At 36.6% G+C, this 16,875-nt stretch overlaps 2 protein-coding genes across 2 annotated transcripts; both read left to right on the top strand.

The window, feature by feature from the left end:
- The first annotated feature begins 14,324 nt into the window (after positions 1 to 14,324).
- On the top strand, positions 14,325 to 15,089 carry LOC140878203 (uncharacterized). The gene has a single exon (XM_073281814.1). The coding sequence runs from the start codon at positions 14,325 to 14,327 to the stop codon at positions 15,087 to 15,089; it is 765 nt and encodes a 254-aa protein (XP_073137915.1).
- A 27-nt stretch (positions 15,090 to 15,116) lies between these two features.
- LOC140878202 (uncharacterized) lies at positions 15,117 to 16,429 on the top strand. The gene is made up of 2 exons (XM_073281812.1): positions 15,117 to 16,013; positions 16,208 to 16,429. The coding sequence occupies exons 1-2, from the start codon at positions 15,117 to 15,119 to the stop codon at positions 16,427 to 16,429; spliced, it is 1,119 nt and encodes a 372-aa protein (XP_073137913.1).
- Positions 16,430 to 16,875: the final 446 nt, after the last annotated feature.

Raw genomic sequence — 16,875 nt, 5'->3', positions numbered from 1 at the left:
ACCTCTGCTGAACGGTGGCCTGAGAACCAGATCCAGAACCAGAACCGCCTCCCCCAGATAGTGGACAATCCCTCCGGATATGACCAGTCTCTCCACAATGGAAACAAGCTCCAAAAGCTCTACGGCACTTGTCGGATGGATGGTTCTTCTCACAGTGATCACACTTGTCCTTCTTTTCGAAATGGACAACACCAGCAGAGCCAGAGGAAGAAGAAGTAGATCCAGACTTCTTGAAATATTGGGCACGGAGACCCAAAGAACTAGCAGGTCTCGACTGAGAGAAAGACCTGTTCTGCCGAATGTTGTCCTCTGCCTGGTGACAACGGATCACCAAACCCTCATAGGACATGTCGTCACCAACCGCCACACGGTCATGGATCTCTGGGTTAAGGCCCTGAAGGAACAGATTATACTTCATCCTAGAGCTGTCAGCAATCTCGGGGCAATAGGATAGAAGATCAAAGAACTTCTGTTGATACTCATCAATAGACATGGCTCCCTGTCGCAGAATCAGTAGCTCGCCCGCCTTCGACTGACGGAGTGCAGGAGGAAAATACAGCTTCTGAAAAGCTGTGAGGAACTCGACCCAGGTGGCCACTCCTCTCGCCGCAACAAAAGGTGCAGAAGTAAACCTCCACCACCTGTGCGCACGTCCATCCAGAAGATAACCCAGTGTCTCCATCTTCTGCTCCTCGGTGCATTGGAAAGTCTGAAAAGTCGTCTCCATGCGGTATAACCAGTTCTCTGCATCCTCCAGAGACTCACCTCCAACCAAGGGCTTAGGCCCCGTCTGCAAGAATCGAAGTACACTGAAACGGTCCTCATCTCGATGACGATGGCGGCGTTCCCGACAAGGCTCCCGGTCGGCATCACCCCAACGCCCACCAATACTGCTATGAGAACTCTGGTCGTCACGATATGCCATCTACAAAATTAACCTAACGGTTATCTTATGTAGAATCTAAATTCCAAGAATACTTTGCATGCTCTGATACCATAAATGTAGTGACCCTTACCCGGATCACCTACTAAACAGAACTTAGGCATGCAATTAACTTAATCCAAAAAAAAATCAGAATTCAACTGCGGAAACCATAAACAAAATACAATCCCAAGGCAAGAAATCTGTAAATACCCAAATTTTATACAACCATATCGAACAGCTGTATTATTCCAAATAACAACAGAATAAAACCTAGGCGAAGCTCCAGCTGACCAACCACTACCTAGCCCCTCTTGGATCCACCCACCTCGTCCAATCGCAAACCTGCCCCATGGAATAGGGTGTCCAGAAACACAGAGTACGAGACGTGAGCATAAAACGCTTAGTACGAGAGTATGAGTATACATGCATGCAAAGTGAACTCCCTATAAACTCGAGGTCAAGGATCAGATAACAGAGACAGACCGGGCCCTGGTATGTAACATGCTGTGCCGTCGCTTCAGGAGGTGGCTCCCATACCAATATACCAGTGGATATGCCAGACCCAAATCGATGAAAGTCCAACCACGTAGGGAAAAACCCTACTAACAGACATCTCAAAGGAGATAGCTCAGTATGCAAATGAATGCAGCATAAATCAATGACATATAAACTATGCAGTTACATAATACATGCATACTCAGTCAGGATATCTCGAACAGTACTTTCGTACCTCAAATCAGTGCAAGCTCTACCAACTCTAGGTCCACGCCTATAGTCTGCTCTATACTGCCAAATGATAATACTATCATTAAAGTGCTCTAAAAGCCTTAAATAAGCTATTGCATACTCCTAAATATTTATAGGAAGCAAAAGCTATACCTTCGTCAGTCGTTAGCCCTTTGATGTCGAGTGCCTCAAAACTAGGCCACGGCTCCGCTACGACGCCTGGATTGCTATGCCACTTCCGGATTTCCTACGGGACGTCTAGAATTCCCTAGATCTAAGTTAGAAGGCTAAGGAATTGAGAGAGAAGAGAGGAATTGGTGCACTCAAATGTGAGCTCAGCACCCCTTATTTATAGACGACAATTGGAATCTCCGTTCCTCGATCGGAACGTCCGATCCCGACATTGGAGCTTTCGATCTCGCTCATCTTTCACGTGTCAAAATCTCACTGGTTGAATTCGGATAGAGGTGATCGGAACTTCCGATCCTGATCGGAGCTTCCAATCTTGCCACACATCATGCCTGACGTAATTCGATCGGAGCTTCCAATCGCTCCTTCGGAGCTTCTGATCCTGTTCGGAGCTTCCGAACTCACCTTCGGAGCTTCCGATCTTGCCTTTGGAGCTTTCGAACCCTTTCCAAGTAATTTATGATTAATTCCTTAATCACTGATTTTGGTTACGGGCTACTACACAAGGAGTTGTGAGCCCACGGCTAGCTGTATCCCTTAACCATTGAGGGTCACACAAGTAATGGATTACTAATCCCCGTTGAGATAGTTAAATTTAAAGAGTTAAATTTAGCGAAAGAGAAGTTGGACTTCTTAACTAAAGGGAGTGGAATTTCCTAAAATGACATAAGGATGGACATTTTTGGAAATCACTGAATTCGGATTCAGAAAAATTATCTTGACTTTAAAAGCTGCAGAAATGGTTTTTATATATGCACAATGGTGAAATTGGTTTATCATTCTGAGTCACGATGAATTTTATATTAATTTCTGAACATGCGGGCTTTGCTTATCAGGCTTGAACTTATGACTAATGGGCCATAAGGTGTTAGTAGCCCACATTATAAATAAGTTATTGCAATACAAAAATTAGACACATAACCTCATAATTGACAGAGCAATTTTCAAAAATCCTAGAAGAGTTCTAAGGAGAATTGAAAATCCTGTCTCCCTTTTGAGAGAGAATCCAGTCTGTGATTTTTGGAAAATTACATTCTGAATTGACATATCAAATCTGTAAATCTCTTCGATAAACATCTGATTGATTTTTAGTGCAATCAATCAGAGGGTTTTAGTTTTCTGTTCGTGGACCTAATTCAGGAGATTGATCGAGCGAGTAATCAGTTCCTGGGATTTACAACAAGAACAGATTTAATCTGTTGGAGTCCATAATAAAGTCATAGCTTGAAGAGGTAAAATATTAATTGTTATTATTATTTTACTTGCATAATTTAATCGTTAGGATTTGATACTCATGATATGGAATCGTTCCATATAAAAAAAATTTTAAACTTCCGTTGCATCGGGTATCACATCTTTGATCCAAGAACGCGTGTTCCAACAGTGGTATCAGAGACAGGTTGTTCTCAGATCAAACGATTAAAATTAATCGATTGTACAAAATTTTTAGCCTCGGTTTTTGAAACAAAACAAAATTTTAAATTAAAATTTTTTGAAGGGCAACACGGGCAGCGTCTGTTGTTGCTCAAGGGCAGCGACTTGATCGTTGCCCAGCTCCACGTGGGCAGCCCTGTCCCACGTGGAGGCGGGGCTGCCCGAAAACGTCCCGGGCAGCCCGGAAAATTAAAATTTAATTTTTTAAAAGAATTTTAGATTTAGTTTTTGGTCCGATCGAAAATTATTTTTGATTGGTCCACGAGGCATCGGGTCAAATTGTTTGAGTCCGAAATTTTTAAAATTGATTTTTGGATAAATTTGAATTTTTGGAAAATTTATAAATTTTATCCATTAAATTAGATTTTATAAAATTAATTATTTTGGTACAATTGATGATAAGATATGATCTTATGAATATATTAGATAAAATTTGATTTTATCTTTTTAATTATGTTGTCATTGCATGTTATCCAATTATTTAATTATTTAATTAATTATTGGATAAAAGGATGATCGATTGCCATGACCAATTTTGTAGGTGTATGTTAGGTTGTTTACATTTGGTTTTATTGTTGTTGGGTTTTTTTAATGGGCTTGGTTTATGGCCCAATTTGAATTGTCATTTGTAATAAAAAGTGGGTCTGGTTTATGGCCCGTTCCCACCCTTAAATATGTATCCCCTACTTGTCATCGAAATTTATTGTAAATTTATTAGACTTAGTGGGAGATAAAGATTTGAAGACAATGGTGGGCCCAGCAGACAATAAAGACCGAAAAAATGTAAATTGGAAGCTCAATGTAATAGGATTGCATTGCATACTTGCATATCACCTAGGATTGGACTTAGACTCGTGATTGGCAACCACGGGTCGATTAGTTCTTGGGATCGATCATCCTTTAAACAATATATATGATATTATTGTTGTATGCATGTTTAGACTAAATTGCATAAATCCCGCAAGCATACAAAGATTGAATGATGAGACAAATTTTCAAAATAAAATCCCTCATTTTAAATTGATTTAAAATTGATATCAAGATAAACAAAAAAGAATTTAAATATTGTTTAAATGTTCCTACCTTCCATCAACGATCAATGTATGAGATGCTACCCGCGGGCACGGTCCAGCTCATATTATTGGGGTGGCTCGTTCGTCGAAAAGTTGTGCATTGGATCGACACATGTTGTAAGTTGGGTGGAACTCACATGGGATTGACTCATATTATTGGGGATCCACATGGCGACCGTCCATCACAACTTAATATTGATGGGTCATCTTGACATGTCACAATAAACGGCGTCATATTATTGGGCTCTTATTGGACATAAGGTAAAAACATGGGGATTGCTTTGGAAGAAATTTGGCTCTACCTTTTGAAAATTATGGTCGGCTGATATTATTCGGGACTATGATTTGTCAATTGGACTCCATGTTCCCACTAAAAAAAATAGTTTCTCGTTTTCACTAGAGGGTAGTGAAATCGTTAAAATAGTGGGAGTAAAATTCATAAAATAAATCTCGCCATATTTTATGTCTTAGTAAATTAATTAAGCAATCACCGATAATTATCTGCTTTTATCTCAGTATATCATTATGATGAATCTTCGTAATTCACATGTCTCAATTCTCGAACAAAACAAACTGACTGGCGCAAACTATACGGAATGGTTCCGTAAGTTAAAAGATTATCTTGAGTTCGGAAAAGATTTTCTACGTGCTAAAAAAGGCTCCTCCGAAAACAGCCCCGGCTGATGTAACTTCGAAAAGGTTGGCCGAACTAGAGAAATGGTAGGACCATGAATGAGATTTGAAATATTTACAAGAATGAATGTTTGATTTGAAATGGACAATTTAAAAACGATCTATATAACTTAAAATTAAAAGACATTTCAATTAATTATGTTGATAAACCGATAACAACAAATAAAAAGAAAAATGATACTCAAAACCCAGCAAACCTTTGGCATGCTAGGCTAGGTCATATTTCCTCAAGAAGGATGAACAAGCTAGTGGGAGAGGGCATGTTTGATATGTCTGATATTAACTCTCTACCAACTTGTGAGTCCTGCCTAAAAGGAAAAATGACTAAAACTCCTTTCAAAGAAAAACCTGAGCGTAGTCAAAATCTATTGGATTTGATCCATACAGATGTTTGCGGCCCATTTAGTATTGGTACTAAATTTGGTCACAACTACTTCATTACCTTTACTGATGATTATTCTAGGTACGGGTATTTATATTTGATGAAATATAAGTCTGAATCATTTGAAAAGTTCAAAGAATTCAAGGCTGAAGTAGAAAACAAACTAGGTAAAAGTATTAAAGCACTTCGATCGGATCGAGGTGGAGAATACTTAAGTACCGAGTTTTTGGGCTATCTAAAAGAGAATGAGATTCTTTCTCAGTGGACTCCTCCTATGACACCTCAGCTAAATGGTGTTTCGGAGCGTCGCAATCGAACATTGTTGGACATGGTTTGATCTATGATGAGCTTTACTGAGCTTCCACCTTCGTTTTGGGGCTATGCGCTTGAAACGACGGTATTGTTGTTGAACAATGTTCACACTAAAGCAGTGAACAAAACTCCATATGAATTATGGACTGGAAAAATTCCTAAGTATTCGTACTTGAGGATTTGGGGATGTTCTGCTTATGTGAAGCAGACAGTGGGAGATAAGTTGGATAGTCGATCCACCTTATGTTATTTTGTAGGGTATCCGAAGAATTAAATCGGATATTATTTCTATCATCCTACTGAAACAAAAGTGTTTGTTTCAAAAAATGCCACCTTCATGAAGAATGAGTTCTTACTTGATAAGAAAGGCAAGATGATGGAACTTGAAGAAATTCGAGAATAACCCGAGATACAAAATAACGATCCCACACCTCAGGAACCATTAAATGACACGCCTCTTTCTAGAAGATCCGAGAGGACTTCTAGACCTCCTATTCGATATGATTTACTTCTTGAAAGGGATCAAAGTGAACCCGACATTGGATATGATCCAAAAAACATCAAGGAAGCAATTTCTGATGCGGATTCGAATTTATGGCTTGAAGCTATGCAGTCAGAAATAAACTCGATGCATACAAACCAAGTTTGGTCTTTAGTAGATCCTCCCGATGGAATTGTTCCAATAGGGTGTAAATGGATATACAAGAGAAAACTTGGGCCTGATGGTAAGGTATTGACCTACAAGGCACGATTGGTGGCAAAAGGTTATACTCAAAGACAAGGTGTTGACTATGATGAAACCTTTTCACCAGTCGCAATGTTCAAATCCATAAGAATCCTAATTTCCATAGCAGCTTGGTATGACTATGAGATATGACAAATGGATGTGAAGACTACATTTCTTAATGAAAACATTAAGGAAGAGATTTATATGATGCAGCCTGAGGGATTCACATCCATGGGAAGTGAGCATAAGGTATGCAAGCTTCAGAGATCAATTTATGATTTCAAACAGGCATCAAGAAGTTGAAACCAAAAATTTGATGAAACAATAAAGGACTTGGTTTCATCAAGAACCCGAAGGAACCATGCGTGTACAAGAAAGTAGTTAAGGATGCTGTGACGTTCTTAGTGCTTTATGTTGATGACATCCTACTCATTGGGAATGATGTAGGGATGTTGCAGTCAACAAAGATATGGTTATCAGGTAGATTCTCGATAAAGGACTTAGGTGAGGCATCCTATATTCTAGGAATACAGATCTATAGAGATAGATCTAAGAGAATGATAGGACTCACTCAAGCTACCTACATTGACACTATATTGAAGAGGTTCTCTATGGATGAGTCCAAGAGAGGATATCTACCTATGTATCATGGAGTTTCTTTATCCAAGTCTATGTCTCCCAAGACTGACAAAGAGATAGAGAAAATGACACACATACCATATGCGTCAGCCATAGGTAGTATCATGTATGGGATGATATCTACCAGACCGGATGTAGCCTTTGCTCTGAGTGTCACGAGCAGATATCAGGCCAACCCCGATCAAATGCATTGGAAAGCCGTGAAGGATATTCTTAAGTACTTAAGAAGGACTAAGAATGTATTTATGGTCTTAAGTACTTAAGAAGGACTAAGAATACATTGCTTCCAAACCGACGTGAATGACTCGAAATCAACCTCTGGTTTTGTATTCATGCTCAATGGCGGTGCTGTCTCTTGGAAGAGTTCCAAGCAGGACATCACATTAGATTCCACCACTGAGGCAGAATACATTGCAGCATCAGCTGCTGCTAAAGAGGCCGTTTGGATGAGGAATTTCGTCCAAGAGTTGGGTGTAATTCCTGAAGCTGTTGGTCCAGTCCCGGTGTACTGTGACAACATTGGTGCCGTTGCTCAGGAAAAGGAACCAAGGTCTCATCAAAGATCCAAACACATACTGAGGAAATACCACATCATCCGGGAGATCATGGAAAGAAGAGACATCACTGTCGAGAGAGTGGCCTCTGCAGACAATATCGCTGATCCGCTTACTAAGCCCTTGCCAGGACCATTGTTTGACAAACATCGCAAAGCAATGGGACTATGTAGTATGACCAGTTGGCTATAGGGCAAGTAGAAGATTGAAAGAGTTGATGCCCCGCTAGCCAAGTTGTGGCTAAGGGCTTTGAGAGTCTCTTATTGTAAACAATCTTTATTTAATATAATTTATATTCATTAATGGCATTTTTTTTATCTTTCTTCATAATGTTATATTGTGATATACTATTGTTGTTTTGATAATGACCTTGAATATACTATAGTGAAAGTAAGATGAGATAGTGAATAAAGAGAGATCACTATCATGAAACACATCTTATAGTCACTGTATATTCTAAACAGTTCCTAGTTAATTGAGCCGTCCGCAAATAAGGATAAGGATCGCTCGAGATCGAGACTAGCATTTGCGATGCCAAGTATCACGTTTCATTGGTATGAAACATAGAGATGTTCAAAGCATGCAAATGGATATTCATATGATGAATGATCGAACTACCCTATTCGGACTTTCCAAGTGGTTATTATTAATTGAGTGGATAAGTCCGCGGTTTTGGTTGTACACCATTAGTCCTTACTACTTGAAACATCATGAAGACTCTATATGCTAGTACTATACTTTGACTCGTTTACCGACTCTATGAGGGTCATCAGGTGTCGGGATTGGGTACAGTTACGACACATATAGGAGTCGATGCTTTGTTGTCAAGGATTCACCACACGCTTGCGAGTGTGAATATCCTATGCGATCTGAGGAGATATTAGTGTGCCAAATCTCTGGCCAGAGTACTCGATGTGATTTAGGTTACTTGGTTTCCTAGTAGCACATGCGATGTCACTATTTGGTCTTCAAGATGTATTGCATAGTTATCGAATCTCGAACGACTCTCGATGTACCAATGGTTGTTGATTCGATCGGGATATGTGGATGAAGGGACCGTATTGTACGCTAACCAAAACCTACTGGTTCTTGCAGGCACTATCAGTGATACCTAGGGAATCATAGGGCGATGTTGCTAGACGCTCTTACCATGATTCGATGAGTAAGTCGGAAATTGTTGTTCCGCGTCACAAGGAGTTGTGAGCTCACGGCTAACTGTATCCCTTAACCATTGAGGGTCACACAAGTAATGAATTACTAATCCCCGTTGAGATAGTTAAATTTAAAGAGTTAAATTTAGCGAAAGAGAAGTTGGACTTCTTAACTAAAGGGAGTAGAATTTCCTAAAATGACATAAGGATGGACATTTTTGGAAATCACTGAATTCGGATTCAGAAAAATTATCTTCACTTTAAAAGCTGCAGAAATGGTTTCTATGAACAATGGTGAAATTGGTTTATCATTCTGAGTCACGATGAATTTTATATTAATTTCTGAACATGCGGGCTTTGCTTATCAGGCTTGAACTTATGACTAATGGACCCTAAGTTGTTAGTAGCCTACATTATAAATAAGTTATTGCAGTACATAAATTAGACACACAATCTCATAATTGACAGAGCAATTTTCAAAAATCCTAGAAGAGTTCTAAGGAGAATTCGAAAATCCTGTCTCCCTTTTGAGAGAGAATTCAGTCTGTGATTTTTGGAAAATTACATTTTGAATTGACAGATCAAATCTGTAAATCTCTTCGATAAACATCTGATTGATTTCTAGTGCAATCAATCAGAGGGTTTTAGTTTTCTGTTCGTGGACCTAATTCAGGAAATTGATCGAGCAAGTCATCAGTTCCTGGGATTTACAACAAGAGCAGATTTAATCTGTTGGAGTCCATAATCAAGTCATAGCTTGAAGAGGTAAAATATTAATTGTTATTATTATTTTACTTGCATAATTTAATCATTAGGATTTGATATCCATGATATGGAATCGTTCCATATAAAAAAATTTTAAACTTTCGCTGCACCGGATATCACATCTTTGATCCGAGAACGCATGTTCCAACACTTGAATGGTGCAGATGGTTTAGCAGTTTTCATTTAAAAAGCTTTGGTAGCACGGCTGAAGAGTCCAAGAGGCGAATTCATTGCATGACACGACAGTTCAGATGCTCTAATGTATTTAAAGCAAAAAGATTTACCTATGTTTATTTATGTCTTATTGTCAATATTATACGTACGATTTTTAAAAATAATGATTTAATTATTTTCATTGTCAGTCTTTTAATGATGAGTTTTGAGGATTTCAAATGTTTAGTCTTTTAAATGTTCATTTCGGTTTGATAATTGTTAAGTGAGTTCCTAGATTATTTTAAATGTATTTGATGTAATAATTTGTTTATAGTAACTCACATTTCCTTATTCCATTTAAATATTAGTAGTAGGTTTTGACGTATCGTACCTTAGATGGACTTAAATGTAGGGTTGCATCCGTGTTTCATATTTTATTTGGTTTATTTACTCAGGCGATGCACTCCCTGCTTAGTTTAAAAAGTTTAGAAAATTTTTTCTCATTTGTTTCTGAAACTCTTTTATTAAATATTCAAAATACGGGACGTCACATATATGATCCACCATACCCACAATTGAAAGATAATGTGTTGGTTTAACCCAATTATTCCAACATTCAGCCATGTTATTATTCACGACACCCCAAAGTTTTCCACAAAACAAAGCATTCGCCCAACTTTTAGGTTCTGAATTACTAATAAACTTTCTTGCAAGAGGCATGGATTCTGAGATATTGTTAATTTTTTCGCATAAACTCCTAATGATAAGCGGCGTATGCAACCTTTTTAAACACAGAAGTTCAATGCTTCTTGTTGTGTATTGGATAAATTCGCATAACCTACAATAACAACAAAATAAATGCATTATTACATCGAAATAAAAAAAATAACAAAATTCTGGAAATTCATATTACAAATAATTACTAACCTGCTTCATAAAATTATTCACCAAGTGCCTCAAACAATAAGTGTAACACTCCAAAATTAGCCTAACCAATTTTAAAGGAGATTAAGAATTATAACCAGAGGTTATGAGATCCGAGGGTTGAATTGATTTTTGATAAGAGACTGAATTGTAATTTTTGAAAAATTTAGGGACCAAAATACAATTTGACTACTTTACTTAATATAAATAGGTGATTAGGCGTGTGACTAAGAATTCTCCCTTTCCATCTTCTTCTCCATCTTGCCCAACTCCATTAACACCTCTCCCAAGCTTTTAGATTTCAGTTTCTGCTCGATCCGTCCGATGGAATTTCAATCTGAAGGTGTATTCGCAATCATAGATTAGAGAGCTCCGTTAGACCGTAAGTTTTTCTTTGATCGGCTTTTTGTCAATTTTTGGATGCCATTAAAATTGGATGAAATTCGGATATAACGTGCTTGAGCTAGCATAGATCATATATCCGAAATCGGATCGGAAAAAGAATGTCGTTCGTAATTGTTATGAATTTTTAGGCATAAATTCAAAAATGGTATTTTGGGATTTGTTGGAATTTGATGGAATGAGATGAATTATTGTTATTTTGAGTTGTTTAGATTTATAGATTGTTTTCTGTGATTTTGGATAGTCGAATTTATAGCCGTTATGCAGTCAGTTTGAGTTTTTCGGGATTTTAGGAGTTGGAATTAAGCTTTTAAATTGATTTGAATTGGATTGTTTGATATTGAATTCTTTATATCTCCGTATAGAGCTGACTGAGGGATGTTGGATTCAGAGTTCGTAGAATTCAAAGCTCGAAGAATTGATCGAGGTTTGGTATCGAGGTTACCTTATTCGTTGTTTTGAATTGAATGATTTCTGATTAAATCTTTTACCATTGTAGTTTGATCAGATTGGGAAGCTTCATCAAATTGAAGAAAAGGTAAAAGCCAACATCGAATCAAATAGGGACGAATACTCGAATTCAGATTGATTCTCGAGTCACTAAACCACATACTTGCATGTTTAGTTGAATTAATTTTATTATATGTTGAATGTATTACGATTTTCATATGCATTCATCTTGAGCCGAATTACTTGAATCTCATCGAATTAGACGTTTGGAGACTATAATCGAGAGGCATTGGTCGATGATTTATTCCAATGGTCGAGAATAAAATAACTCCTTATAGTGCTCCTAAGTCTAGAGGAAGCAAGATATATCGCATTTACCTTGATCAGGAGAGTCGGTGGGTGGTGGTGATGTCTGGGCCTCGAGATCCCAACCGACGAATCAAAAAACAAAACTCCCTTTGATCATCCGATTTAGATGATCTTGAAACCTGATGACATGCATTGCATTTTATTACATTTCAAAATGAGTTATTGATTTCATGTTATTGATATACTACGTGAAATTGCATGTCTAGTGGTTGATATATCATGTTTTGATATATTATTTGTTATTGCCTGTTTGTCTCTTTTACTGAGAATATTATTCTCACTGGATTTATCCGGTTGTTGTCTTGTCTTTGTATGTGTGTTTGGCATCAGGTGGGACATGATCAAGTCAAAGGCAGCATGGCTAGATCGGGTTGTGATTGATAGAAGTGAGGCTTTGGAATAGCATTCGAATAGCATGATAAACTCGTTATGTTTTGAAGCATGCTTAGGACTTGAACTTTATTTGAAGTATGTTGTATCAATATTGGAGTTTTGAGGTTTGTATGATGTTGTGAATGTATTTTATACCCCGACATGTCGTGTAATGGCTTAGATGTTGGATTAGGAGTTTTGAGCCTGTATTTTAATTTTGAGGCAGAGCAGGTCTTGCTCGAACGCCACTTCCTACGCTCGAGCGAGAGAAACTTGGGAAAATTATTTTTGAGCAGAAATCGGCTCGCTCGAGCGTGCCTTTCCTGCACTCGAGCGAGGCCCTGTTTTTACAAATGGACAGAACTTTGCTCGCTCGAGCGCGGGTTCCGTGCGCTCGAGCGAGGCACTGTTCACGAAAAGAATTTTTTTTATTATTATTTTCAATCTTGGATCTTGTATGCTTATTGATTGGATTATTTCTTAATTAGATGACTAGAATCGAGGTCTTACAATAAGCACGGTTACTACCAGGAAATAATAAATGAACAACCTTGATGATACTAGAATGTCTATCAGAGAAGTAGGTGAAATTTTCGAACCCCCTGATATGTTGTGAAAGTAGAAGACTTCTCAAATTTAAAAAAATAATAATTCTCAGTTACAATCATTCTCGGCATCCACTACAGAATATGTCAATATAAAAATATCATCATTATCATCCTTTCTCACAACAAGTACGATGCTACCTTTATACTTGTTTTTATATGAGTGTCATCCAAAAAAATCATTGGTCTACAACCATTGGAAAAATTACTGGCACATACATTGAAACAAATGAATAAACGTTTAAATTTATTAGTTAAAGCATCAATCTCGTACTTTGCCACACTAGGATTTGTTTCTCGAACATTACGACAATACCATCAATTTATCGTAACAATCAATTTTGGTACCATAGATATCATGCATAGCTAATTCCTTGACCTTCAAAACCTTGTGGTACTCTAATTCTACTCCATAATCCCTATGTTTATCTTTCAACAATGAAGATGGATGATAAGATGGTTCTGCCCTTATTTTTTCTTTCATCAAAATTACAACCCAAGTTGCATCAGCTCTTGGATGTCCTCAGGGCCGGTCCTTTCTTGAGGCTAAAGAGTCAATGGACTCGGGCCTTAAAATTTCAATATTTTTTAGGGCCCGTTTTTTTGGGTTTATATAAGTATATATTAATAATAAATATAAGTCTATGATTATAAAAAAAACTTTAAAATTCAATCCACCGGCCCATTTATAATTCTTTCACATTGAACAAATAACAATTCCGAGAAAGTAAGCTCATTATACGAAATAAAGGGAAAAGTTGTTTTCTGCTTTTCGTTTCTCCGAGAAAATCACTTCTCTCCTTTGGTGGGTTTAATCTTTAAGCTTTTCATCACGTAGAAAAATTTCATCAAATAACTAAATCTACGCCACAGCCACATGTCAGTAATTACTAATTAGTGAATATGAAATATTTTTTTGTTTTAGATTTGGGAAAACCGTGAGCCCTAATTTGATATCATTGTTTATTTGTTTTGATTTTTATTATTATTAAATTATTGTTTGTTGGGCTTCAAATTTTATTGACTTGTTAAACAAATTTCTTAAATTAAAGTGTTGACATTTATTCTAGATTATATAATTGGATTGTGTTGATTAATCCTTCTCAAATAATCACTAATCAGATTGCTCATTTTGCTTTGAATTGTACCATCGAATTTATATTATCTTTTCAACTATGATTGCAATTTTATAGCTATTACATTGTTATTTGTGAATTGGTTAAGTGAAAAAAAATTATATTTTGTTTCATTGTTTTTTTGTTAGGCAAATTCATATATCATGCCTCCCAAGTACATGTCGGGATACCAAAAAAGAAAAAGAAAGTTGAGGATAGAATCATTAATTCAAAGTCAAGCCGGAGATATCGGTAAGTATTCAATCCTAGTATTGCAGAGAGTAAAAATGTGGCTGAAAATTTGGTGAATGAAGAAGAATGTATTGAATTAAATGATGAGGAGGAAGTTCTTGAATCTGTCAATATGGATGAAATGGGCAACAATGAGGGGGTTCTTGAAAATTCCAATATAGAAGAATCCAATTTTTCTGAGAAAAATGATGAGAAAGTTCAACATGAAATTTTAAGTCAAATGACATGTTTTGATGATCCAGAAAAGTGGGATAGTATTGATCAAAAAATGATAGACTTTTTAGTAGAGAGGGGTCCAAAGAGAGATGCTCGTACTTTGTTTTCAAAAGATAGTACTAATAGACATTTTAATGTATTGCATTATAAAAGAATTTTGTCAAACGGGGAGAAAAATGATAGAAGATGGTTGTTGTATTCAAATTATGTGGACAAAATCTTTTGTTTTTGTTGTAAATTGTTCAAAAAACAAAAGAACAAGATTGGTATCCAATTAGCTAATGAAGGATACAACGACTGGCATAATTTAAGTTGTTGTCTTATAGCCCATGAAGCGAGTAAGGAGCATATGAAGTGTATGACTAATTGGATTGAACTGGAACAAAGGTTACAAAAGAATCAAACAATTGATGCAAAAGCACAGGTACATTTGAACAAAGAAAAAGAACACTGGAAACTTGTGCTGCACAGGATAATTGCCATAGTGCAAACATTGGCGAAAAATGAATTGGAATTTCGAGAAAGTTGTGAGAAACTTTATGTTGAAAATAATGGCCTCTTTTTGCAGATGGTTGAAATGATTGCTGAGTTTGATCCGATAATGAAAGAGCATCTCCGACGTATCAAAGACCATGAAACCTATACTACATATATTGGTTAAAAAATTCAGAATGAATTGATACAAATGATGGCAGATGAAGTAAGAAAGAAATTACTTGAAAAAGTCAAAAAGGCAAAATACTTTTCAATCATCTTAGATTGTACTCCAGATATTAGTCATAAGAAGCAAATGTCTCTTGTCATACGATGTTTGGATGAGTCGGAAAATTCAACAAAAGTGAAAGAATATTGGATAGAATTTATAGAGGTGGATGACACGACTGGGCTTGGGCTTTTTATGCATCTTAAGGATTCTTTGATCAATCTTGGGCTTGATATTGATGATATACGAGGTCAAGGGTACGACAATGGATCTAACATGAAAGGAAAACACAAAGGTGCACATAAAAGGCTTCTTGAAATAAATTCCAGAGCCTTTTATACTCCATGTGGTTGTCATAGCCTTAATTTGGTATTATGTGATATTGCGAACTGTTGTCCTCAAGCTATGTCATTTTTCGGAGTGATACAACGCATTTATACATTATTCTCCTCATCTACCAAGCGATGGAGAATTTTTAAAGATCATGTAAAGGGTTTGACAGTTAAGCCATTATCACAAACACGTTGGGAAAGTCATGTAGAGAGCGTGAAACCTATAAAAGAACAAATTGCTCAAATTAGAGATGCTTTGCTTGATTTGACAAAAGAAACTGAAGATCCAAAAACAAAGAGTGAAGCAGAGTCCTTGGCATTATATGAACTTGAGAAGTTTGAATTCTTACTTGGTGTTGTGATTTGGTATAATTTGTTATTCGCAATAAACACTGTGAGTAAATTTATTCAATCCAAAAATATAGATATTGATGTTGCTATCAAACTCTTACAAGGAATTTTGGTATTTCTTGAAGATTATAGAGAATCTGGTTTTGATAAGGCAATTGTTGAAGCTAAAGAAATGGCAAGTGTAATGGGTATTGAAGCTGTATTTCGAGAAAAATGAGTTGTCCGTAGAAAAAAATAATTTGATGAAAGTAGTAGTACTGAAGTAGCACTGTCAGCAGAGGAGTCGTTCAGAGTTAACTACTTTCTCTTTATAGTTGATCAAACTCGTTCGTCTATTGAGTCTCGATTTGAGCAGTTTAAAAATATGAAGAAATATTTGATTTTCTATTCAAGGTAGAGAGACTACGACTTGCAGATGATGAAAGCTTGTTGATGTCTTGCAAAAATCTTGAAATTTCTCTTAAACATAATGGTTGTTCTGATGTTAATGGAGATGATTTGTTTTCGAAGTTAACATTTTTGAAGTGTTCTTTGCCAGAAGAATCAACATCAGCCATTGATATATTAGATTATTTGAAAAGGATGGATGGTTGTTTTCCTAAGCAATCCTGTTAACTATACCAGTTACAGTGGCAAGCGCAGAAAGAAGTTTTTCAAAGTTGAAGCTCATCAAAACATTTTTACGATCTACTATGTCACAAGAAAGATTGAATGGGTTGGCTATGTTATCAATTGAAAAAAAAAAGTAATTGAACAACTTGATTATACTGATTTGATTAGTATTTTTGCCACCAAAACTGTAAGGCGAGTTGTGTTAAAGTGAACATTTTTAATATGTTTGGCATGTTTAGTTATAACAAAAATATTGCATTGTAATAAATATTGTATTTTCGTTTTGCCGATTTTACTTAAGAAATTTGTAATGAAGTATTATGAGTGTTCGTAGGGCCCTTTTTTAAGTTAGACTCAAGCCAAAAAAACTAATAGGACCGGCCCTGGATGTCCTCTGCCACATAATCTCTACATGTATGTTGTAAATTGCATTTTATGATATCAAATAG

Source organism: Henckelia pumila, chromosome 2 (genome assembly GCF_033568475.1).
Source record: "Henckelia pumila isolate YLH828 chromosome 2, ASM3356847v2, whole genome shotgun sequence".
In the NCBI taxonomy this organism is placed as follows: Eukaryota; Viridiplantae; Streptophyta; class Magnoliopsida; order Lamiales; family Gesneriaceae; genus Henckelia; species Henckelia pumila.
Note: the sequence above shows the minus strand (reverse complement) of the source record. Positions and strands in the feature narration are given on the sequence as shown.